Here is a 24,826-nt window from a genome sequence, read left to right as displayed (position 1 = left end):
TGGATAAATATAGTAATTCTAGGTTTAATTGGACGAATTTTTATAGAATAATCAGAGAGTAGCTTCAACCAAACTAAATAATGAAATAATTAATAGATTAATTTAACATATATTTACAGTTAGGAACATTAAACAAATGATATGATGGATAAATTGATATAATATACTATCTGGCCTTATTTTTACCAGCTTACTATGATGATCAGTAGACTCTTGACTGATAGGATCAATTACTGCATACTAGAGGCGGAGCAATCTCTTCAATAGCTTCAACACCAGAACAGTTGGGGCACTGGAGACTCTTTGTTGAAACTAGAATAAATAGAATTATTATTATTTCATAAATAATTATGGATATAAACCTATAAAAACTAAAGGTTTAAATTAGCTCAATAAGTAGAACAGAGCAAACAAATCTAGTGAACTTTTTACTAAATCAAAGCAGGACAGACTTTGCTATCATCTAGTTGCTTTTACTTTCAATTTAGCCTAAATAAGTATAAAGTTTAGGGCTAAGACAACTAAACACTTAATGCATTAAAGTAAAAAATATATAACTACCTTAAATTGCAGGGATAGGCTTCGTCCACAACATCTAGGGGGGCTTCTCCTTATGGTAGCTATTTTAGTACTAGGGTGTACTAGGTATATATTAAGTATTATGTACTGTTATATGTAAAGTACAAGCTGCTATTAGTACCTACTATGTAACATATCTAAAGGTACTAATCTATCAGCTAATATAACAACAAGTAGCTAGCTAAACTACTAATATGTAAACTATGTATATTTATACTATACTGTTAGTATTTTCTTACTATTTGTATTTATAAAGCCTGGGATTAGAGTAGGTCAGCAATCAATTGTCAGCAGCAGCACAAATCTCGGAAACAGCCGTCCTGGCTTGTCAACCTCTACTGCTGGCATCTAGGAGTTTCTCTAGATTCAAGGCGCTGCACCTAAAATAATAACATTTATATTTCAGTTCAATTATAATGGTTGTCTATACTAATAAGTCTATTATTTTAGTTAAAAGTCTGTTATGGTCAAGACTTTCAAATTATATAATTCTGACCAGTTTAATATCATTGTGCACAATGGAACACATCTAAAATATATACATAAATGTCTAAATAGTTCAACTTTCTATAGTGTTTATTAAATTTAAGCTAAAAGACATTTTATAGTATATTCTAATAATTAAAGACTTACCCGATCACCAATCCAAGGGAGTCAAGCTATGCACTGTGGACCACACCGGCCTAAAACATAATTAAACATTATATATAATTACTATGGACTTTATCAACACAGTAACTGAGCCACACTGGCTTAAAACATGATAAAACATTATATATGATTACCATAAACTTTATTAAAAAAGCAGCTTAAACTTTTCTTTCATAAAACATTTTCTAAGTGAGAAGTTCCTATAAACCGGGTGTGACTCACCGTGAACACACACAATGCAACTTATCATCTAGTAGGACCTGGTCATTATAGCCTCTCTAAAATGCACAGAATAAGATTAATTGCAGACATAGATTAAAACCCCAGAGATGTCTAAACACTCTGGAATTAATGGCACATGAAATAATATCAAAGATAAAATATAAGCATAGATATATTTTTACAAATAGTTATATTTGGTCTATGAGCACAGTTATCAGAAGAATGGAACTTTGGTCTATGATCATGAGGTTCTTCTGCTAACTGTATATCCTCGCTTGGCACATGTTTGGTCTATGGAAGTCCTGCTCATATACCTAGATAGAAACACATATATTTGGTCTGTTCTCACATTAATATTAAACAGTTTTATTGTTTGGTCTTTTATCACCCGTATAGCGTAGAAACTAGGGATGGGAATCCGTCGAATTTTTGGGCCGGATTCGGATTCCGGATTCTGAAGGAATCCGTCAAAAAAAGTGACGGATTCTTGCGGATTCCGGATTCTTATTTTTGGCGGATTCCGGATTCGGATTCCGGATTCTAGCAGTATTTTAAAAGGCCGTCCGTCACAGAGGGATACCTTTTTTCATTAATTTAACACTATGTTACTTGGTTGAAGCCTTGATTTGTTTAAAGTGTTAAAGTGTTAAACATTTACATCACATTAGTAATTATTAAAATTTGTTATGTACAAAAAAATTTAAGAGGGAGTTGTAAGAAAAAACTCAAGACGGTAATTTTAGCCTACCAATTTAGAATCCGGAATCCGCTATAAAAAACGGATTCCGGATCCGGATTCGGATTCCAAAATAGGCCGAAAATTGGGCGGATTCCGGATTCCGGATTCGGATTCCGGATCCGGATTCCGGATTCGGATTCCGGATCCGGATTCCCATCACTAGTAGAAACAATCTTTGGTCTTTTACTTCCTGTTAACAGAGAAATCTCTCTTTCTGGCAAACCTCCTGTCATTGACTTTGACACTTCTTTTACGGCTGCCTTGTTCGTACAATCCTTTGAGGTAGTTGTACTGCAGGGTGACACGTTCTAATTGTTTCTCTAGCACTTGGACTCTTCTCATGTAATAATCTTTGTCTTTGCTCAACACTTGTGTAAAAAGTAAGCTTTAAAACACTTACCTTCTAACATAGTTGACCTTGTCCAAAATGCAACATCCAAGTAATGTATCCTATAAAATGTTTTTTTTGTTAATATATTGTATAAATAACAAGGATAAGAAAGTCCAAATCAATAATTCTTTTATTCTTTCTTTTCAAAAGCTTATAACATCTTTAATTTTGAAAACTGTAACCATTTTTTTTATAATCAAACTTAAAATATTGCCTAAGCCTTTAGTGAAAGAATGGTTGTCAAAAGAAAGTTATATTGGGAAGTCAATGAACTTTACCACCTACCAAAGTTTAAAACCCAGTAACAAAACCACCTGCTAGACAGAATGAAAGTGAAAAGGGGAAAGTTTCACCCTGAAAAAGTGACAACCCCAGCAACAGTTATCCACTGATCAAAAACTAGACGTCTAGCATGCGAAATTTCACCATGCTAAAAGTGAAAATACCAGTTATAGACGGCTAAAACCAATATCCATTAAAAAACTAGACGTCTGGCATGTGACAACTCCAGCAACAGATAGCTAAGATGGCTATTAATTATTGATCAGAAACCAGACGTCTAGGGGACGCAACAAGCGTCCCCAAAAAGTATAAAAGGCAAACCATTTCTTGAAACGACTCACTCTTCTCACAGCCACCCAAAGCAAAGCATCTTGCTTGTAGAACATTGTCCATAGGAATTATTCTTGAACTATAAAAATCCTGTAAGTTTTATTTCTAAAACTTTGATTAAATTTACCTTAAATCAAATCTAAAAGAACATCAAGCACCAGTGGTTGATTTTGATTACCTGAAATAATTGACATTTGATAACTATTTAATTAAGCTAAAGTATTAAGTAATAGAAATTTAATTTAAAGCCTCATTAAAAGTCCAACACTATTGGTTGATTATTAATTTAAAATCTTAAGATAAAGTATCCATTTTGAGTAGTAATTAATACTTGAGTAATTAAGAATCCTTGAGATAGGTACACCTATCACACCTGTAAATAAGTATACAGTAATTGATAATATTTTGTGCTAATTAAGTTTTGTGTACAATTTTGTTTGGTCTAATTCTGAATTATTGCAACCATTTTGAATTTAAATTGTTTTGTCTTGTCTATTAATTCATAAATATAATTCCACCATTTATATATCCAATATCATTAAATCCTGAGATCTTGTAATATAATTAAAATCTGATTAATATCTTGTGATTGTTTTGTGTTTAAATTAAGTTTAGTAAAATAAAATTATAAAATAATAGGAATTAGTTAATAATTGGTAAACTCGTTTAAAAAACTACTCTATAATTTACCTAGCTCGTATATAACACTGTCGAGGGAATTAGTGGCAAGCCGTTAAGTAAGGGAGGATCTTATCGGTTAGAATTGGGTTTCCTTGAGAGTCGAGACTAGGATTAACTAAACACTGAACCAACATTTAAAGGATTACTTTGTAGATAGGAAGGCTGATACGTACGTCTTCTAATTTCAAAGGATAGATAGGCTAAAACCTGCCCCTTTGATAACGCAAGGTAAAGAATAGCGGTAAACGCTATTAATACTCCTACACTTGTTTTTCTTCTTCACTTTTATTTGCCAATCCTTTCCATTGCCTTGCCGCTGTTTTCTGTTGGCTGATAAGCACGTTCTTGTTTGCTAGTTCTTTTCTGTACTCTGTAACCAGCTGTTCGTTTATCTGGTTATATCTGTCGATGCCAAAAGAATCATCATCCTCGTAGTCAGAAAGTTCAAGCTCGATTTCATTACAGTTTGTGTTTTCAATTTCAACAGTTAGGTCTTCTCTTACATCTGCTCTGTTGAAATCTTCAGCCAGATCCTGTAGATCATCATCATTAGCTTGATGCTCGGGCTCTTGCTGAGCAGCTTCTTCATCTGAAAACGTGATCAAGTCCACCTCTCTCTCTTGAGCACCAGGCACAGCAGCAAAAATGACCTCTTCGACAAAAATTACCTCCTCTTCAACCTGTTCTTCCACTCTGCCCCAGACTAGCTTGGGATCAGTTCTGTTTATCTCCTGCAGCCATTCTCCATGAGCATGCTCACGCTCCTCCTTGGTGTTCATGGGGAACCTGAGGTACATGTCCCAGCGTTGCCAACCTTCAGGTCTTCTGTGACTCCAGGTCAAGTTATGGCTTCTTGCCCCTTCTGAGGTAGCTGGTCTTCCTGCCAGGCCTCTCAGCTCCAGTTCTTGACGATGGAAAGCATTAAATCTATAGCCTTCAGTCTCAATGAGTGGGGGAGGGATTTTAACTCTGACAAATCTAGACTTCCCTGTGTACGCACGAGGAGCAAAGGTATTATCAAAAGCCACCAGCATGTAGCTTTTTATCTTCTGGCAGCCTTCGTAGCTGGGATGAGTGCCGAATCCAAGGCCACTTTGAAATTCACTAAAACACATGCCTCGGACTCTCAGTGTCTTATCATACTCCGAAATTGTTGTTGTCCCCATCTTGTGTAGGCTCATCGGCGGCATCTTGAGCAGCTTGTTGTACCATCTGGTTTCATCGTTAAATTGGGCTACCTGTGGCCAGATTGGGGAACTGTTCGGCAGAAAAAGAGCTGTGGAGAAACATACTTTGTTCTTTTCTTGTCTTTGAACTTCTGCAACAATTTCATCGAAGTATTTTCTGATCTTTCCTTTCTCCATGGTTCCAGCCCAGCATTGGAAACAGCAGATTGCTATATTTTTAGCAATTGTTTGATCCCTAACTGCCTCCAGAATTATGTCGGTACATTCTCTTATGTCATAATCCTTCAGGGAAATCCAGCGAATACGTGTGATGTTCGGATCCCAAAGGCGCTCGGGCATGGAAAACCATCCAAAAATGATGTCTTGCACGTTGTTAGGCATTTCTCATTTCAAAAAACTTGTCTGAAAATGAGAATAAACAATCAATAAATAGCCATACTTTGTTCTTTTGCATGTTTTGGTTAAAAAACTTTGAAAAATTGAGAAGAGAAACAAGATAATTTTTCACTGTGCCGCTGTTGAATAACGGGATACAATCCGTTAAATTGCCAAGATGTTGAAAAAAAATCCATAGTTTGGTCTTTTACTAATGCGAGAAAAGGACTTCATTTAAAAATAAAAAACATAGCCAGGTTTTCACATAAAAACTTCATTGTATTGGTCAGATGTGATAAAAAATTTCGGTAAAATAAAAATTAAATGGAGATCCATACTTTGTTCTTTTACTGTAGCCGGCAAAAAAATTTTATTTTCTTTTAAAAGAGTTATCACTGTTGTTCGTATCGGGAAAAATAAAATGTTGGCTCCGAAAATTTCTGTTCTGGAAAATTCGATTTGGTTTGGCGATTTCGACGAGAATTTGCGCAGGATGCCGCGTAGTATATCTTTGCCGGGATCGCCAATTTTTGAGTTTCTAACTTCAGATTTCTTCCGGGATCGCTTATGAAAAACTGAGACATGTTGCCATCTTTTTCTGAAGTTCGGGCCAAAAACTGTAAACATCTGATTTTTTGAGAAATTGTTTGTTTTTGTACATATTTACATGATTTTTGTGCTCTTGACTTTAATTTAAAATTAAATCTAAGAGTCTTTGTGGCATTCTTCCATTCTGAATGACATCAATCAAAGCAGCCTTGTTAACTCCACGTTTAGTTAACACGTCGGCCAACATATCCTTGCCAGCTACCCATCGAACTTCCAGGATTCTTCCGTCTTCAATCATGTCCTTCAGGATTGCAATGTCTGCTCTCAGCATGCGTTCTTGGACTTCAGATTCAGAGTAAATGGCAGCTCTAGTTGATTCATTGTCTGTGATAGCTCTAACTTTTAGATCTACCTTTCCATTTGTCATTTCTCTGATTTGTGTCTTCACTCCTAGTGCTGCATCTATTCCAAGTGAGAGTACTTGCGCTTCAGCACCAAGTGTACTGTGGACTTTTCTTTTCAGCTTGTTAGCCTTCCATTCAATCACAGCTGATTTTCCATTCTTGATATTTACCAAGAAAATCACAAATCCGCCACAGCTGTCTGTGTTTTTGTTCAAGTTTCGGAAAGCTGCATCTGAGAACATCCAAATCTGGCAATTGTTCAGATCACACAAATCTGAAATTCTCACAGACACTTTGTCTTTCTTCATACGCACAGCACATTTATGTGCTTTGACTAGTTCACTTAGTGGACCACCTTTGAAATTTGTTGAAAGATCTACACAGTCAAAAGCCAAATCAGGACGTGTAGCTCGCACAGTCCAATTCAGAACACCAGTGATCTGTCTCAGCATAGTTAGTTCTTCTTGATTCATGTCTCTCTCTTTATCTTTGACATTCTTTGCATCTACATCAGGGATCTTTGCTGCATCAATGTATTTGTCTTGATTTATGGTTATCCCTGTGCTGTCCTGCTTGAAATGGAAACCAGTATACATGAATTCTGTTGATTCTGATTTTCCAACCTTGAAAATGCTCATTACTTCCACCATAATCTTCTCTATGAATTCCTTGGTGCCTGCATAGAAGAAATCATCGACATGTACACCTACTATACCAATCAGAACATCATCTTTGATCAGGTAAAACAAACCTTTATCAAGAGGGGATTTCTTGAATCCTAGTTCTTTCAGCTTGGCAAGTATTCTCATGTACCATTTACGACTAGCATCCTTCAGACCATATAAACATTTGATCAATTTCCACAGCTTCCCCTTTTGGTTAGCTTCTTTCGGTGGTTCAACAAAGACATCTCGATCCATCTGGCTGCCTTGTAAGAATGCAGATGAGATATCTGTTGTGTGAATTGTCCAGTTATTTGCAGCTGCAAAGGCTGCTAGTAGTCTTATTGAGGCTTTCTGCACAGTTGGACTATCTGTAGGAAAATCTGTGTCTTCTTGAAAACCTCGAGCAGTGAGTCTTGCTCTTACTTCGGTTCCTTTTTCAGTCAGCACCCAGGTAGTTGTTATTTTATCCTGCCCTTTGTCTTCTACTACTTTGTACGTATCAAAAGCAATTAGCTTGTTCAGTTCATCAAACTTTGCTTGTAAGCATTCAGGTGAGTTCCTTTTCTCTTTCGGTACCATGACTGCTAAAATCTCTTCACATATCATTAGGACTGCAGTTTCTTCTTCAGCCTCCATTCTGATCTTTTGCTTGTCTATATCATTGATCTTTAGACTTTTGCCATTGTCTAGCTTGATCACTGTTAAGATCTCATCGTCTTCAATTACTTGTTCAGCCTCGGTTTCATACCTGATGTTTCTTTTAGAGACTTCGTCATGAAATACTTCACCGTTGTCCAATTCTATATTAAACCATCCCGCATTTCTTCCTCCAAGCTTACCTCCATGACTGAGAATTTTTCCTTTTTCCCATTTGCCTTTCTCCAGAATTTCAATTCTATCATTTCTCTTCAGCACATTCATTGCATTTTGAAGAGTGCCATCTTCATTAAAACATGGTGTTGGTTTTTGACTTACTTTTCTTCTTTTTCTACCTTTTGAGTTACGCAGTGGAATTTTTGTGTTATTTTGTTCCTGTTGTTCAGTGCTTTTGTCTTCATTGCTCTCTTCAATTGGTTCATTCGCTTCAGTTGATTCTTGTATTTCACCCGGTTCCTTTGTTGTTTCTTGTATTTCAATTGGTTCTTCAATAGCTTCCTCATTTTCTTGGAATTCTGTCATGGTGGTTGTATATGGAATTGTTGTTGATGGTGGTTCTTGCTGATCATTGTTTGTTTCCACAACTTTCTCCAATATGTCGTTGTTCGTTCTTGGGCCTTTGTTGGATATTCTACTTCTTGTCTGTTCTTGCTCATTTAGCATCTGGTCAATCTCTCTTTGTTTGCTTCTTGTGAAATGTTCCTTGTCATTTACTTGCTCTTCTTTTTCTGTTTCCTTGTCATCATCGTTCAGAGATTCTTTGTTGTTGGTATCTCCCCCCTCTTCTTTCTTTAATATTTCTTTTGCTAATTCGTCTCCTGCTTTTATCAACCTGTTAGCGCTAACTCTGTAGTATATATTACCTACCCTGATAAAAATAACTTTGCTGTCTTGAAAGACAACCTTAGCAGGACCTTTCCATGCATCTTCTCCCTCCTTCTTGAAATACACAATATCTCCATTCTCATATATAGTGTCAGCAATTCTGATCTTTGCTTTTAAGGTTTTTCTTATCCTTTCGCATCTTTCTGCCTTTGTGTATTCTGTTCTTGCTTTGTGTAAAGCATCTAGGGTTTCTAGTAGAGATTTGCTCTTTGTTGGCTCTTCCCAGGCAGGTGGGGGATCATCTAGAATGTTAGGAAGTTTTATCTGTCTACCAAAAACAAGCTGATAAGGAGAAAATCCTCTAACATTTGACATGGAGTTGACTGCTGTAATTGACCATGCCAATGCTACCTCTAAACTCATGTTTGGATAGTCTCTCAGAGTAGCTTTTACAATAGAGTCTGTGATTCCATGATTTCTTTCATTGATTGGATTCTGCCACGGGCTATTGGCACCCGTGGTCAGAAGTTGAATGTTCAAAGCACTTGCTACTTCTCTCATCTCTTCATTACAGAATTCAGTGCCATTGTCTGAAAGTATTTTTTCTACTCTACCAAAGATAGGTAGCCATTTCAACAAAAGCGTTTTTACTATTTCTTTCGGTTCTTTGCTTCTTATTACTGAGGCTACTTGAAATCTTGTAAATTGATCAATCATGTACATAATGTAGATACCTTTGTTCATATCCCAGACCTTCAGGTCTAAGGTAAGAATCTGTCCAAAATCATTTGACATTGGGGGTGCTACAGCTGGCCTGTCTGGGGTCCTGCGCCTAAGAAGACAGCCTTCACACTTCTCCATGATATTATCTATCAGTGGAGAAAACTTTTCATTCCATTTTCCAGCTTGTTTTAAAATTGTAACAAAGACTTTCTTGGGTCTATGTCCAAACTGCTTGTGCAGCTTGGACAAAGCCTTGACTTGTTCTTTTTCGTTGTCTATTTCAAGTTCAGCAATGTTGACTGCTTCCAGCATTTCGTTTTCTTGTAATAAATCTACTACGTAATGTCCTGCTGAGGTAGTAGTTAGAACAAGAGGCTTTCCATTGATTGTACCGCTGTCATCTTTCATATTAAGCGATATTCCAAGTCTTTTCATCTCTCCTTTTGAAAGTAGTAATGGGATGTCTGATTTTATGATGTCCAGGGTGATTTCATTGTCACATCCTCCAATTCTTGTTGGTATGGTGTATTTAGCTACAGATTTCAGTTTACCCTGATTTCCAAAGATAAATTGTTTGTTACTTTGTGTAGGTCCTTGCACTTTGGATTTCATGTCTTTGGGTAATGAATTCAGATAAATTCTTAGCCATTTTTGCCCAGCCACACTTGACGTACAACACGTGTCAAGTGCAGCCATATTTAAAGCTTCAGCTGTGAAGTTGCTCATTTCTTCTTTGTTATCCGAGCACAGTACTGTACAGTGTACATTTTCAGTTTCTGCATTTTCTGGTTCTGAATCTGAGCATTCTTTCAGAATTTCTTTTTCTACACCTGCTTCAGTGACAACCATCACACTTTTATATCTTTTCACTTTACCTACCTTCTTTATATTCTCATAGGCATCAGGACACTGTTTAACATAGTGCATGGTAGAACCACAAATATGGCATTTTGTAATCTTGCCATCTGCACCTATGGGATTTTTCGTCCTTGGTTTAATCATTGTGTTTGATCCACCATTGCTGTTATTCTTTTGTCCATAATTTGATCTGTTTTGTGTGTTTTGTCTATAATTGCGATTTTGGCCCCCTTGATATTGTTTAGGTGGCAACCATCCTTTAGATAAGTAAACTTGATCAACGCTATTCTGATTGTCGTCTTCCGCGTTCGAAAATTGTGTAAGGAAGGTATCTTCACTTTTATTTTGTTTTTCATTTAATCTGCTGCATACGTCGCGTAATTTGCTTTTTACGGTTTCGTATCGTTTCCCATCTTTTGTCAAAAATTGAACTATTCCCCTTATTACTGTTTCTTCTGTGGTATCAAGATTTGCGCATGCAAATAGAGTTAAAGCTAGTAGACGATCATTTTGTATTTCTATGCCCAGTTGTTTTGATTTTTCATGCAGGTTGTCGAACTCGATGATGAATTGGTGGATATTTTGTCCACTCTTTCTTTTTATTTGTGACATTTGACGTTTTACTTCAAATATTTCTTTTTCTTCATCAACATAAAAACGAGTTCTTAGAAATTTCAAAACTAGTTCCACTCCATTTTCGTTGTTTATAAGTGTATGTGGGGGACAGGCTTTAAATAAATCTTCCTTTAGCGAATTACCATATTTATCTGAGTGTCTAGGAAGGTCATTGGCTAATACATAACCTTGCTTGTAGCGCGGCAAATCAGTAGTTTGCTGCCAAGCTAAAACGCAGGCTTCCCAAGTAGAGAATTCACGGAATTCATGAATAAGAGGGATCGATACTGTATTTCTTCCTTCCCCTCTATAATAATCTTGCTGTCTGTCATCAAAATATCTGCGCCCTTGTCTCGGATCATCTTCAAATATATATTGTCTCTGTCTGGGAATATCCTCAAAGATACTTAGCCTTTGTCTTTGTCTGTCGGTATCGTTGTTTGTTCTTGGCCTAGCCCCGCCATAGAAATCACCATTCTTTGGTCTATTATATTCGCTATTTATATTGTTGTCATCCCTGCTGTTCATGCCCCCAAAATATCCATTATTTGGTCTTTGATATGCGCTACTTGTAAAGTTGCCATCCCTGTTGTTAGGGAGGTTGTAATAATCGTTGTTGTACGGTCCATTATTCGATCTATTATAATATTGTCCGCTATTTCTGAAGTTGTCATCCCTGTTGTTGGGGAATCTATCCATATTTGGTCTATTATTATCGCGTTCGTTGGGGAATCTATCCATATTTGGTCTATTATTATCGCGTTCGTTGGGGAATCTATCCATATTTGGTCTATTATTATCGCGTTCGTTGGGGAATCTATCCATATTTGGTCTATTATTATCGCTATCGTTGGGAAAATTGTTGGTGTTGTTGCTATTATTGATATTATCATCCCTGTAATAAAGTAAAACATTTTCTTGTCCGCCTCTGTTACCATAATTTGGTCTTTTATTAAAAAAATCGTTGAATGGTCCGTCTGACCCGCTATCGTTTACACTTTTATTCGCATCCGAATTAGCTCCATTGAGCACGCCACTGGATCTACCAAGATCTCCAAGATCTCTTCCAAGCATACCATTATTTGGTCTTTTATCGTGAACACCGTTACCATCACCATTAGATGTACTTACATGATTTGGTCTTTTATTAGTTGCATCGCTATTACCCTCGTCATTAGGTCCATCTACATGATTTGGTCTATTATTTGGGACTTGTCTGCCGTCCCCGCCTCCTACTGCCCCGCCTGCAGCAAGGTCATCTAAAACATTCGGCTCCTCTCTCCGATTGGCCTCCTCGCCACTATCTCCCATTTTTATCCCCGGGGTTTTTTTGTCTCTCACACCAGCTTTGGTCTTTTGTTAACGTCAGTTGTTATGACACAGTTTCTTTTATTGTGTACCTTTACAGAGAGTAACAAGACCTAGCTAGATTTTAGTTACATTGAGTCGTAGATCTTTTCAATTGCACAAGAACTCTGGTACCATTGAGAAGTTCCTATAAACCGGGTGTGACTCACCGTGAACACACACAATGCAACTTATCATCTAGTAGGACCTGGTCATTATAGCCTCTCTAAAATGCACAGAATAAGATTAATTGCAGACATAAATTAAAACCCCAGAGATGTCTAAACACTCTGGAATTAATGGCACATGAAATAATATCAAAGATAAAATATAAGCATAGATATATTTTTACAAATAGTTATATTTGGTCTATGAGCACAGTTATCAGAAGAATGGAACTTTGGTCTATGATCATGAGGTTCTTCTGCTAACTGTATATCCTCGCTTGGCACATGTTTGGTCTATGGAAGTCCTGCTCATATACCTAGATAGAAACACATATATTTGGTCTGTTCTCACACCAAGACATTTATATTAATTCATATTAGATACATTTTATTGCATATCAATAACATTAACATTTTAATTAATCAAAAATATTATTTACCTCACTGTGACTGTACATTTTCTCTTATATGTACTATGCCAGTTTTGACACGATTTACGCCACCACTCAGCACAGAATCTAAGCAACGATTGACGATAAATTTCCAAAATGTACATATTTGAGTATCCTCTTTTTGACTTATTTTATTCATTTTGTAATTATAAACCAATTGTCATATATTTATGTTGTGATGTCATATATTTAAGTTTGCAGACATATGTTAGTTGTTACTCTTAATTACTCTTTAATTGCTCTCAGAAAGAATAAAGAGAAAATATATTTAAGTCAGTTGATATTGAGAGTCCTAACACAGAACATTATCTGGTTTGGGTTCGAGTCTTTATTAAGACCAATACAGCTATTCACAGACATCCTACTACTTTAGATAGTTTGTATAGGCAGATATTCTACCCCTTCAAAGTGCATAGTTAATTAATACATTGTATTAATTAAACAGACAGTCATCCTGTTGATTGGTGTCCTGATATACAGACAGACATCCTGCTACTTCAGAATTATCCAGCTTTGAATAATCAGTAGTTTTGACTTATTAACATATTTAATCATTTCTAAATATAGTATCAATATATAATCTTATTTACTCAAAAACTGCATTTAATCCAATATAATAAATACTTAAAAATCTGTTTGCATTTTGAATTGAACATTAAGTCTACTCTATCATTAACTTACGTAAGTCTGTCTATATCACATTTGGCGCAGTCTTATTGTGCTACGTGTTATTTAGACCTACTGCTGAGTTAAGGGTGGGGGAAGTGGTGTTTAATTTGGAGTCAATCACTTTTTTGAGATATTTTTTTGTCTCGGATTTTTCACAGTTTTGTTTTATTCTTTTATATTTTTAACTTGATTTATATTTCAGGTTTCTGTGGAATTTCATTCTTTAACTCTTCTGATCTAAATTTCACGGCGGATCTAGTTCTAGTGCTCGGATATGGCTGATGGTGAAAAAGGAGAGCGGGGTAAAAATGAAGGCAAGCGTGGACGGCCGCCTAAACGTCCTCGGGAGAATGACAGTCAGGATGATGATGGAACTCCCGAAAATTGGGAGGAGGAGGATGCTGCGGCTGAGGATGCTGGTGCAGGTGCCAATGCGAATGTGGAGTTGGCGTTGGGCGAGGTGGAGAATGACGTTGTGCCTGAAAGCATAAAAAAATATGTTAGGGCAATGTTGCAGGAGCATACGACTGTCAAAGGTCAGGTGGATAAGTTAACGGCGGCGAATAAACGGCTGGAGAATAAGGTGAAAGAGTTTAAGAACTCTGATGAGCATAAGAAGTTAGGTTATGATGTTGATTTGGCTACTATTAAGAAAAAGGTGGCGCAATTGCCAGTGGATGGGGATATTAGCGGTTTTTTGTATGAGACAAGTATGGGGGCTAGTGTATCTGCAGTCAAAGCGACGGGAGATGATTCGTTTAATACATCTTTCATTAATCGTTTGAGTGTGGAGGCTAAATTGGATTCTACAAATTTTGAGGCTAAAAGAGTGAAAAGTGCTCCTGGACATTTGAAGTTTTCGCAGATTGAGTTTTTAGGTCCTGTTGGGAATGGAAATTGGATGAATGTTCGTGAGAGTTGTCTGACCGAATATGAGAATCAATTGTTGGATATATTTCCTTTAATTGAGTAAAGGGCTGAAGTGCTTAAGGCCTATAAAAAGGTGGCCGGCGGTAGTGTAAGCCAACAGACTGTAGAGGAGCAGTTTAAGGAGTTTTGTCTTGTAAGAGGAGTCAAGTGGGATAGTGATTTTGTGCGGGATGCTCCATTTTGGGATGGAAACATTGATTTTGAGGATTATTTCTTATCCTTATGGAGGGTTGCTAGGTTCGCAAAGTTGGAGGATCCTATGCTTTTCAAGGACGTCCTGTACAATAGGATTTTTGAGTGCAAAGGGAAGAAGATGGGGAGGCTTATTACGCCGGAGGCTAATGCTTCCTTAAGTGCTTTAGGTTATTACCTGTTGATAAGAAGGTTGGTGATACCCTTTGCTGATACAGAGTCGGCTACCGAATTCTTTTACGCCCTGAAACAAAAGAGTGGTCAGAATGTGGATGTGTTTTTCAATGCTAAGTTGCGGCTGTTTAGGCTTATGCATCCTGGTCAAATTTCTAGACAATCTTGGCGTGATTTTTACAATAATGTGGCTAAGAATTTGCTGTTTTCTGATTTAGCTAGAGATATGGCTAATTTCATTGAATCTATGCATTACCTGGAAGATTACAGTGCTTTCTTGACTTATTTGATTCGCAGAGGTCAGCATTATATAAGCTGGGCTCGTTCTGGACACGTGTCACCTGAAAATGTAACGTCCTGTTATTCTCAGGCTATGGAAGGGTTGAGGCTAGAGGATTCTAGGGAGGTAAAAGCTAGGCCTGTAATCAGTGAAGTGCATGTATCTGATATGGAGGGCAGGACAGAGATTGGCGATAATAATGCGTGGATTGAAGGGGATGATGATATTCCTTGGGATCAGGTTGAGAACGTGATTGGGGCTCTGAATTCGAAGGCTAAAACTATGATTTGTTGGTATTGTGGGAAAAAAGGTCATGTAGTGGCTAGTTGCTGGCAGAAGAGAGACGGCAAGCCGCCAGCTCCTGATTCTCGCATAGGAAAGACCAAAGCTAAGTTTTTCTCAGCCGGTAGCGAAAAGAAAGAGGGTCCTGGAGTGCCTAATAATAGGGTAATACCTGAGCAGTTTCTGAAGAAGACAGTCAATCAGGTGGGGCCTGTTGTGGATAGGTGGGGCAATCAGGTGGGGCCTGTTGTGGATTCTGAAAAGAGCAGAGATGAGAAACAGTATGAGGCTATGATTGCTGACATAGCCAGAAACAATTTTCAGCAGTATCCTATGTAATGGATATGATTGATTCGATGTATAAATCTCATTTTAGGATGAAATTTGTAGATCGTTCTTTTATTCATATTCATTATATAGGCTATAGTACTGTAAATAGTTAATTTTGCTGTTGTGTATTTACATTATTGCTCTCAACTTTATAAAGTATTACTGTCTTGTTTATTCTTCAGTCAAGGTGTGATCGTGTTAATGAAAACATTATATATATATTTATATATATATATATCTACTATATATTATATTTTGATAGGTACCTATGCAAGGTTGAATACTTCGAGAGGTACTTACTTGTATAAGAAAAGGCTTGGAGTGTAGCTGTGTGATGCTGGTAGTCTGGGAGATGTGCAGGATTTCATAAATTGAACAGTATGTTGGCGGCTGGTGATAGATGGGGGGCTGACTGCTGTGTAGTGGAATGATGTATATCTAAAATATATGGATATATTAATTAATTATAATGACTAGTGTTTTCAAGAGATTGTGAAGTTTTTGAAGATAACGAAAATGCCTATTTGTGCGGATTTAGAATTTCTTGTGTCTGGGGCTGATATTCCGGTGAAGGAGTTAGGAATTATTGATACAGGAAATAATTTTAATTCTTTGATATCTAGAGAAATTCTTGATAAACATGGAATTGAGTTTTGTCCTGCTAAATTATCAGCATATTCAGTAGATTTAAAGAAAGTTAATATTATTGGATATGTTGAGTTGAAATTTAGATTTGCTGGAACTCAAGCTGTGTTTACGGAGATATTTTATGTACCTGAGGTGACGAGTAGGTTGGTAAATCTTGGATCTGATTTCCTGAAAAAGAATAAAATTAATATTTGTTTGGATGAAGATAAGTTTGAATTTTGTGGGGAATCTGTTCCTATTAATTCCTGTTTACAGAAACAGGTGGTGGCGGAGATACAGAAAATTCCTATTTTGTCCGGACGAATGAATTCTGAAATTCCATCTAAACCTACCTTGCCAGGGATAAAGGAGGGGGGTGGGTTTGGAGAGTTATATTCAACGAAGTATAATGTGAAGTTGCTGGATAAAACTATTTTTTATCCTGGAGGATCTACCGCTGTGGTGCATGTGACTGGATTAAAGAATGATGGGCATTAAGATGACAAGTGGCAATGGGATTATGATTATTGAGGGGGTGTATCAGCCACGGAAAGATGGGTCCTGTGTGGTTAATGTGGTTAATGCGTCAATAAAACCTATTACCTTGCTGAGAAATGTGAAGATGGGGCATTGTTTCATCATGGATAATCAAGATGTTACCTGTAATAAAACAATTAATGAATTGGATAAGCCAGAAAAGTTGTCGGGGCAAAAAATGCATGAACGGGTACAGTTTATTATTCAAAAATTGAAGTTAGATGAAAACCAGATGATTAAGGAAAATCCAGAATTGAAACCTAGGATTATTAAAATTTGTTTGGAAAATTTTGATATCTTTTCAATGAATGATTCAGATATTGGTGATTGTAGATTAATGACATATAATATAGAATTGTTACCTGGAGCTAAACCTGTGAAGGCCAGAAATATTCCTTTGAATCCAGAGTACGATGCTAAATTGAAGGAACAGTTAACCAAATGGCTGGATGCTGGCATTATTGAGGAGGGTTTCTCGTATTGGTCTAGTCCTATTTTTGCTGTGAAAAAGAGGCTAAGTTGAGGTTTGTCATCGATTTCCGCAACCTGAACAACGTGACTAAGCGGGTGGCGTGGCCGCTGCCACTGATCTCGGATAATCTGACGAAGCTGGGTTCTGGCAAGGTGTTCAGTACTCTTGATTTGACAGCTGCCTACCATTCGATGACTATGGATGAAGACTCTAAACCGTTGACAGCTTTTAGTGCAGCAAACAGGATGTATTTGTTTAACAGGTTGCCATTTGGGTTGTGTAATGCACCCAGCCTGTTCTGTGCTCTGATGGATAAGGTGCTGTCTATCCTGCCAGGTATGTATGGATTCTGTATCAGCTACTTGGACGATCTGATCGTGTTTTCATCAAGTCCAGAGGAACATGTAGAGCATCTGCAGGCACTGTTTCAAGTTCTTAGGCAGGTCAACCTGAAATTGAATTTAGATAAGTGTGATTTATTGACTAGAGAATGCCATTATTTGGGGCATATTATTAGTGCCGATGGATTGAAAATGAATCCTGCATATTTGGAACGGATTAAGGATTGGGGCAAGCCTAGAACGGGGAAGGAGTTGCAGAAATTTTTGGGATTTACTAATTATTACAGAGGATATTTTGCTGATTATGCCAAGAGGTCGTGCATGTTGGATAGTCACAGGAATGACACTATAATAAAGTGGACAGAAGAATTGAACAGAGTATGGACTGAATTTATGGAAATGTTCAAGACTGAAATGTGTAAAGGCTATCCTCAATGGGATAATCCTAATCTTTTTATCGTGGATGTAGATTATAGTTCTCAGTATTTTGCAGGGATTATTTCGCAAGAACAGGATGGTGTAGAGAGAGTGTTTGGTGTCTGTAGTAAAAAGTGTAATGCTGCAGAACAAAATTATCCTTCCTATAAAGGAGAATTAGGTGCATTAGTATATGCATTAAAGAATTTTTTACACTTTTGTAGGTTTCGTGAATTTTTAGTTCGGACAGACAGTATTTCACTAGTGCATTATAAACGTTGGGCTAAAGGATCAATAAACGGTGTCACCTATCGATGGATAACTTTCTTGCAAAGTTTTGACTTTACAGTTATCCATCGACAGGGGACTAAGCATGTGAATGTAGATTATTTGTCGAGAACTGAGTTAGATTGTAAGGACCATCGACTGAAGAATTGTCAGGAGTGTAGAGAGACAGATAATAAAATTTTGGATCCTTACCTGGATGATTCACCATTTCTGGATCAAATCTATTCTATTATGCAGGTACATTCTGCAGAGGATGAGGCGGATGTTGAGTTTGTCTGGCAAAGTAGTCTTCAGCAGGACGAGATCCTAAATGAAATAAGGTTATGGATATTGGAAAGGAGACAGTTGTCGTCTTATGAGAGGGCGGAGCTATCGGGCAGAAAAGAACTATTGTACAATCTTATTGGCCATATGTATGTGCTAGAGGGGGTTGTAATTTTCAGACAGCCTTTGGCCGAAGGGGGTTTTGTCGAGAGGCCTGTAGTGCCTCTTTCTTTATACAATGATATATTTGATTCAGCTCATGGTGGATATGGTTCTGGACATAGAGGTGTGCAGGAGACAATACGTAAGATAAATGAGAGATTTTTTATGCCTGGCATGAACAAGTTTGTGGAATCGAGAATACGAAGTTGTATTACATGTTTGAAAAAGGCTGGAAGTAATCCTAAACATGTTTCACCTATAACTCATTCTGTTCAAAGTAGTGAAGTTTTTGCTAATATGTCAGTGGATCTAGTTGGACCTTGGACTCCATGTTATCATCAGGGACAGACGGTTAAATTTGTCTTAATCATGGTTTGTCTATTTTCTAGATATGTTTTTACATGTCCGTTGGTTGATGCTAAAACTGAAACAACTGTAAAGGCTATATTGGAAAATTTTGTACCTACCTATGGTTTATTTAGAGCTTTGAGATCGGATAGAGGTACAAATTTTACAAGCAGTGTGTTTAAAGGCGTGATGAAAGGATTGGGGGTGGATACTGTCCTAATTCCCCCCAGGAATCCAAATTCGAATCCTGTAGAGAGGCAAAATCAAAGTTTGTATGCTGCTTTGAAAGTAGATGAAAATCATGGAACAAAGGACTGGGCTAAAAAATTACCTTTGGCTACGTTGGTGATTAACTGCTCCAAGAGTACTAGAACTGGATATTCTCCATTTTTTCTAGTTTTTGGTCGGCAGCCACGTATTCCCCTCGATTTTCTATCACCAGTTCCGTCTGTTGAATCTTCATCCTCGCGGTCGTATTTGGAATTTCTGAAAAATATGGAGGATGTAATTAAGAGAATTTCTACAAAATCCAAGTTATATTTAGAGGTTCAAAATAAACACAGAGTACAGAGGGAAGCATTAAGAGTGACAGATGTTTGTTATGCTTTCTTTAATATTGTAAAAACTGACGTGTCCAAGAAATTACAGTCTTTCTATGGAGGGCCTTTTATTGTAGTTAAGAAATTTTCGGATGCATTGTATGAGTTGGCACCTTTTGGGAATAATCCCATCAAGAAAAATCAGGTTGTGGCTAGGGATAAAATTCGAAAAATTCATGCTCGAACGGAAGTTTTAGGGGAGGAAGTTAATTTTAACGTTTTTCCTTTACCTGAAATTTGTCCGTCCGATGAGATATTTTTGGAGGTTGACAATATGCCTGTAGAGAGAGAAACTGTAGAGGAGAGAGAGAGTGAAGATGTTGTGTATTTGTCATCTGAAAATGATGGTTTTGAGTTGGCAGAGGAAAGACAGAGTGACGAGATTCAGGAGAAGGAGAGTGAGGTTGAGGTTGATAATGACAGAGTTTCAGGAGATGGAAATAGAGAAATTATACCTGTAGGTGAAGGAGTAGAGGTGGGAGTGACAGATGAATCTGTGGTGCCTGCTCCTGTAGTTGAGGGTAATTTTGACGAGGTTGAGCTTCCATCGGAACAGTCGTTTTTGACTACGGCGCCGCCGCAATCTTCACCTGAAAGATTAGTTACAATTAAGAAAAGTGGATCACGGGTGGCGAAATATTTATGGGACACTGGGAGGAGGTTAAGATCTCAGGTAGGGGGTCCTGTGGTACATGTTCAGATAGGAACTCGAGGACGGAGAAAGTAGGGAAAGGAGAGCTGATAATAATTATTTTTGAAAAAAAAATATTATATAAATACATATAAATATTTAAAAAATATATTATAATAAGAGTTCATGAATTGTTATTTGATTATTTTAATAACAAATATGTGCTGACAAAGCTAGTAGGTAGAAAGTTGTCCTGCAATGAAAGGCTAAATCAGTTGATATTTGCGGGTGAATTGGTGAACAGTTATCAGCTAATAATGTCTGGTCATAATAATAAATTCAAATCAGGTAAATATTTTTTAATTTGGGGATTGTGTTTGATACCCTGTGGGGCTGATAGGATACCTGTGCTAGTAAAGGAGTGTGTTGGCGACGGTCCTGAGTTGAGGGCTTCAGAATGTACAGTATTTGGTCAGCATGAGTTTAATGGAACAATCAGCGGTCATCTGTTAAAAAAAGTGGGAGTGAGATTTTTGCCCGCGGTACAATGTCACGTCGACAGAACGGTTCACACCTGGTATTGTGGCAAATATAGCCACCTACATTTAGGGGCACCAGCTGTTGTTAGTAGTGATGAGTTAATTTCTAGTGAAGATTGTAAAAGGATGGAGGAACAGAGGGTGTTAGACATAGATGGACGACGGTTGCCTGTAGCGTTTTATGACCGGTCACTGACTTATTTCATAAATGGTACCATCCTGTATGATGATATGATGACGTATGGGATTGACCCTCAGTGCAGAGGGGATGGTATTTATTTAAATAATACCTTTGTGCCTAATACTTTTCAAGAAGTTCAGATTACAAGTTATTTGAAAAATATACAAATTTCAATGTTACCTGATAACAGTTGTTTTCTTGAGGATCAGTTCATTGGTGCACATTGTCTGGAGTCTGATCTGCGGCTTGGGCTTGATCGAGTGATAGTTCACAATAAATCACAGGAAGATAGACGTTATTTTAGTTATTTTCGGACTGTTGAAATTGTAAATTTAACTTTGTTTACATTTTCTAATATGGCGGATGATGCTAATAATCAGGGTGGCCAAAGTTGGTTGGCGATTTCTCCACAGTTTTCGTTGGGATTGAAACTGGGGAAAAAAGTGGAGTTTTCTGACTTTCTGACTGACTTGCATTACTTTCATACCAACGTTCCTGATGTATTTTTGTGGATTACAACTGCTAAAAAGAATTTTTTTCCTTGGATGCGGAAAAAGGAGGAGGATGGTGCTTTATTATTACAGTTAACCTCTTCATATCATCAGGTGGAAAGGATTTTGCAGGCAGAACAGGGGTGTTGGGAGAATAATTTGTTTCATTCCAACATCAAACAAGTCGGAAAATTTGGTACAACATCTAGGGGAGATGGAGCTTGTGTCTGTATGTAAAAAAAGATGGTTAAATGTGACTATAGGAGCAAATTTGCCGTGTTATCTTGGTCATTTTTCTTTGTTTATGGATGATAGAATTGTTGCTGTAGAACCATTCACAAGATTAGTTAAAAATGTTTCCTTGTTGATGGTTGTCGAGTGTAGGAAAAATCCAGTATTTGTGAGAGTTAAACCTGGATTATATCTAGGCAACAAGGGGGCAGGAATGCAGCTGGTTCAGACTAAACGGCTGGAGGATAGTTGGTTGAAGGTACCATTGAATTTTGAGCATCTGCTGGATAAGGGAGAGAAAGGACAGGTGTTGGAGTCTGTGGAAGAGGCTAAACTTTCGGAATTGGCTGCTAATTCAAATGCGTTTGTTGTAGAGGTGACAGAAGATTGGTTTGTACATTTGTATAATTCCTCAATTGATTGGTTGACTAATAGTTGGCAGCATTTTGTTATGGCTGTGATGGGTGCTGCTGGGGTGGTTATTGGATTGCTGTGTGTTGGTTGTTTAGGCAGACTGTGTAACTGCGTTAAATTTTCGCGTTATCGGGAAAACAGTAATTAAAATTTGGCATCCCTGATAAATATAATTTATATAAAAGTATTTCGTTTTGAATGTCGTCTTATATATGAAAAATGTTAAAATATCAAAATATTAAAATGTTAATATTTAATTATTGATTATTATCAGGAAATGGAGACGGAAACGAAAGGCGGTATCAGCGGGCGTCTGGTCGGCGGGAGGAGCGTGAACCGTCTGTTGAGATGTTGGATGCTGGTAGATCTAATCGGCGGTATGTTGTGTATAGAAGAGATGATAGGAGGCAGTATGATGTAGAATCGCCCAGGTATGAGCCTGGATATGATGATGAGGACGATGTTGGCAACGTGAGTCTTGAAGTTGAGCTTGATTCCAGGGATCGTCTGCCTAGTGAACAGAGTGGTTCAGAGATAGACAGTTGGATTGAGCCTCCAACGGACAAGCCTGGAAAGGTGGCAGATACTGGTTCTGGTGAGGGACGGCGCAGGTTTGGTAAGTTTGTGCCAAATCAGGCTGCTGGGTCGGTCAGGACTAAGGGAGCCAGCAAGGCTTATGATGATGCTGGGGAAGGTACTTCCAGAAGGGGAGCCAGCAAGGCTTATAATGATGCTGGGGAAGGTACTTCCAGAAGGGGCGTGGTCAAGCGGCCTGCTGGGGCAGATTCTCTTGGGCCTAAACAAAAGAGGGAGTTACCAGATTTACGTGCTGAGGTTGAGAGAAATAAGGCTGAACGCAAGAATGACAGACAGGGCTTAGCGCCGCTCAGTGATGAAGATATAGGTAGAATCAGTAATTCTGTTGCTGTGACTCTAAAGCCTATGATTGAGGAAAAAATTTGTGAAGCTGTAAGAGAATCAGTCAAAAGTTTGAACACTGCACAGAAACTTTGGCAGACGGACAGTCATAATCGGGTTAAAGATATGTTGGCCTCGCATAAGAGGGATCTAATGGACTGTATAAGGAAGGTCGATACGGAGATGCAGCAAATGGTGGCTACTACTGCACAGCAAAAGGCTTCTTATATGGTACAGAGTGTACAGACAGCAATGACTGATAATTGGGAAAGTAGTTCAACCAAGTTGGGACAGCAGGTGGGCCAACAGGTGGAAAGTGTTTTGGCAGGACAGGGAACTAAGGTTCAAGAGGCTATTTCTGAGATGGCAAAAAAAGAGGCTGAAGTGCAACGGCACCTGTCTAATATTTTTAGTGAGCTTAGCGAGATCCGGCGCAGAATAAACAATGACTTACCGGCGGCGGCATATTGGCAGTTGCAACAGGCTGGAACTTCTGGGGGTGCTGAGGCTAACAACGGGGTGATGTTGGTTTCGGGAGGTGTTCAGGTCACTGGTGGTGTTGATATGGAGGTGGCAATGCCGGCAGATGGACCAGTGGTTGCTGCAGAGGTGGCTGTTGCGAATGATACCGCCTCAGCGGTAAATGATGCTGTGATGGTTGCTGTAGGAGGGCCCGTAACTGCTGCAGCGGGTAATGCTGTCATGGCGGCAACAGTGGGTGTCTCGGCTGAGGTTGGTGGAGGGGCGCTGAACACTCCTCCTCCAGTGGGTGAAGGAGAGGAAGGACTTGAGGCCGGGGTTAATTTCGATGTAGGTTCACCCAGTGAAGACATTGATCCCAGTTTATTGGATCAGCCTGATGGATGGTGAAACCATGCTTAGCTGGATGGTTTCAGAAGGGGGTAAATGTCATATATTTATGTTGTGATGTCATATATTTAAGTTTGCAGACATATGTTAGTTGTTACTCTTAATTACTCTTTAATTGCTCTCAGAAAGAATAAAGAGAAAATATATTTAAGTCAGTTGATATTGAGAGTCCTAACACAGAACATTATCTGGTTTGGGTTCGAGTCTTTATTAAGACCAATACAGCTATTCACAGACATCCTACTACTTTAGATAGTTTGTATAGGCAGATATTCTACCCCTTCAAAGTGCATAGTTAATTAATACATTGTATTAATTAAACAGACAGTCATCCTGTTGATTGGTGTCCTGATATACAGACAGACATCCTGCTACTTCAGAATTATCCAGCTTTGAATAATCAGTAGTTTTGACTTATTAACATATTTAATCATTTCTAAATATAGTATCAATATATAATCTTATTTACTCAAAAACTGCATTTAATCCAATATAATAAATACTTAAAAATCTGTTTGCATTTTGAATTGAACATTAAGTCTACTCTATCATTAACTTACGTAAGTCTGTCTATATCACACAATAGAAATTTATCGTAAACTATTTTAATGCAATAAAACTATATTATTTTTTATACATAAATCTAATGAAAATTAATTTCTGCAGTTTGTCGACAACTCCTAGTAAATCATGCAACATTTAATTTAAAAATATAATATCAAAATATCCATTCAATTTTTTTTAAAAATCTATAGCTTTGGTAACATTAAAGAAAATCAATTTCAAAGTTTGCCTGAGCTCGACCGATAGATTGACTAGTTTTGTGAGTTATTTAATACTGGATGCTTAAAAAGTACAAATAAAATAAAGAATTGTAAAGTGTACCTATGTGTGTAAATTTATTTGATTTTTATTGATTTAATTGAAGTTCAACATATAA

General features: G+C 37.6%; 1 protein-coding gene and 1 long non-coding RNA gene across 3 annotated transcripts; both read right to left on the bottom strand.

Annotated features, from left to right (window-relative positions):
* Window positions 1-92: 92 nt before the first annotated feature.
* On the bottom strand, window positions 93-12,803 carry LOC145327206 (uncharacterized). Its single transcript, XR_013882111.1, has 4 exons — window positions 12,688-12,803; window positions 1,213-1,262; window positions 562-959; window positions 93-312 (listed from the first exon to the last, which is right to left on the bottom strand). It is a non-coding gene; the product is annotated as an uncharacterized LOC145327206 (long non-coding RNA).
* Window positions 12,804-13,933: 1,130 nt separating this feature from the next.
* LOC145327198 (uncharacterized) lies at window positions 13,934-17,192 on the bottom strand. 2 transcript variants are annotated; one of them, XR_013882106.1, is made up of 7 exons: window positions 17,083-17,192; window positions 16,787-16,843; window positions 16,332-16,372; window positions 15,857-15,994; window positions 15,399-15,482; window positions 14,921-15,005; window positions 13,934-14,734 (listed from the first exon to the last, which is right to left on the bottom strand). XR_013882106.1 is itself a non-coding variant. In XM_080170776.1 (6 exons), the coding sequence occupies exons 1-5, from the start codon at window positions 17,177-17,179 to the stop codon at window positions 15,423-15,425; spliced, it is 393 nt and encodes a 130-aa protein (XP_080026902.1). In that variant the 5' UTR covers window positions 17,180-17,192; the 3' UTR covers window positions 13,934-15,005; window positions 15,399-15,422. The 2 variants fall into 2 exon arrangements, 1 of the variants encoding a protein (XP_080026902.1); XM_080170776.1 differs by having other exon boundaries at window positions 13,934-15,005.
* Between the last annotated feature and the right edge of the window lie 7,634 nt (window positions 17,193-24,826).

The sequence above is a fragment of the Acartia tonsa genome, chromosome 8 (assembly GCF_053477335.1).
Source record: "Acartia tonsa isolate MP-2025a chromosome 8, ASM5347733v1, whole genome shotgun sequence".
Lineage (NCBI taxonomy): Eukaryota > Metazoa > Arthropoda > Copepoda > Calanoida > Acartiidae > Acartia > Acartia tonsa.
Note: the sequence above shows the minus strand (reverse complement) of the source record. Positions and strands in the feature narration are given on the sequence as shown.

What these genes read in the sequence shown, in the direction of transcription:
- LOC145327198 (XM_080170776.1), bottom strand. Translation starts at nt 17,179, where the DNA reads ATGCCAGCATCCAGCCATTTGGTTAACTGTTCCTTCAATTTAGCATCG. An exon ending in CTTCACAGGTTTAGCTCCAG is followed by an intron (nt 16,844 to 17,082) that starts GTAACAATTCTA and finishes GTTTTATTACAG; the next exon opens with GTAACATCTTGATTATCCAT. An exon ending in CCAAGCCTTTTCTTATACAA is followed by an intron (nt 15,483 to 15,856) that starts GTAAGTACCTCT and finishes TGCTCTTTTCAG; the next exon opens with AATCCACAACAGGCCCCACC.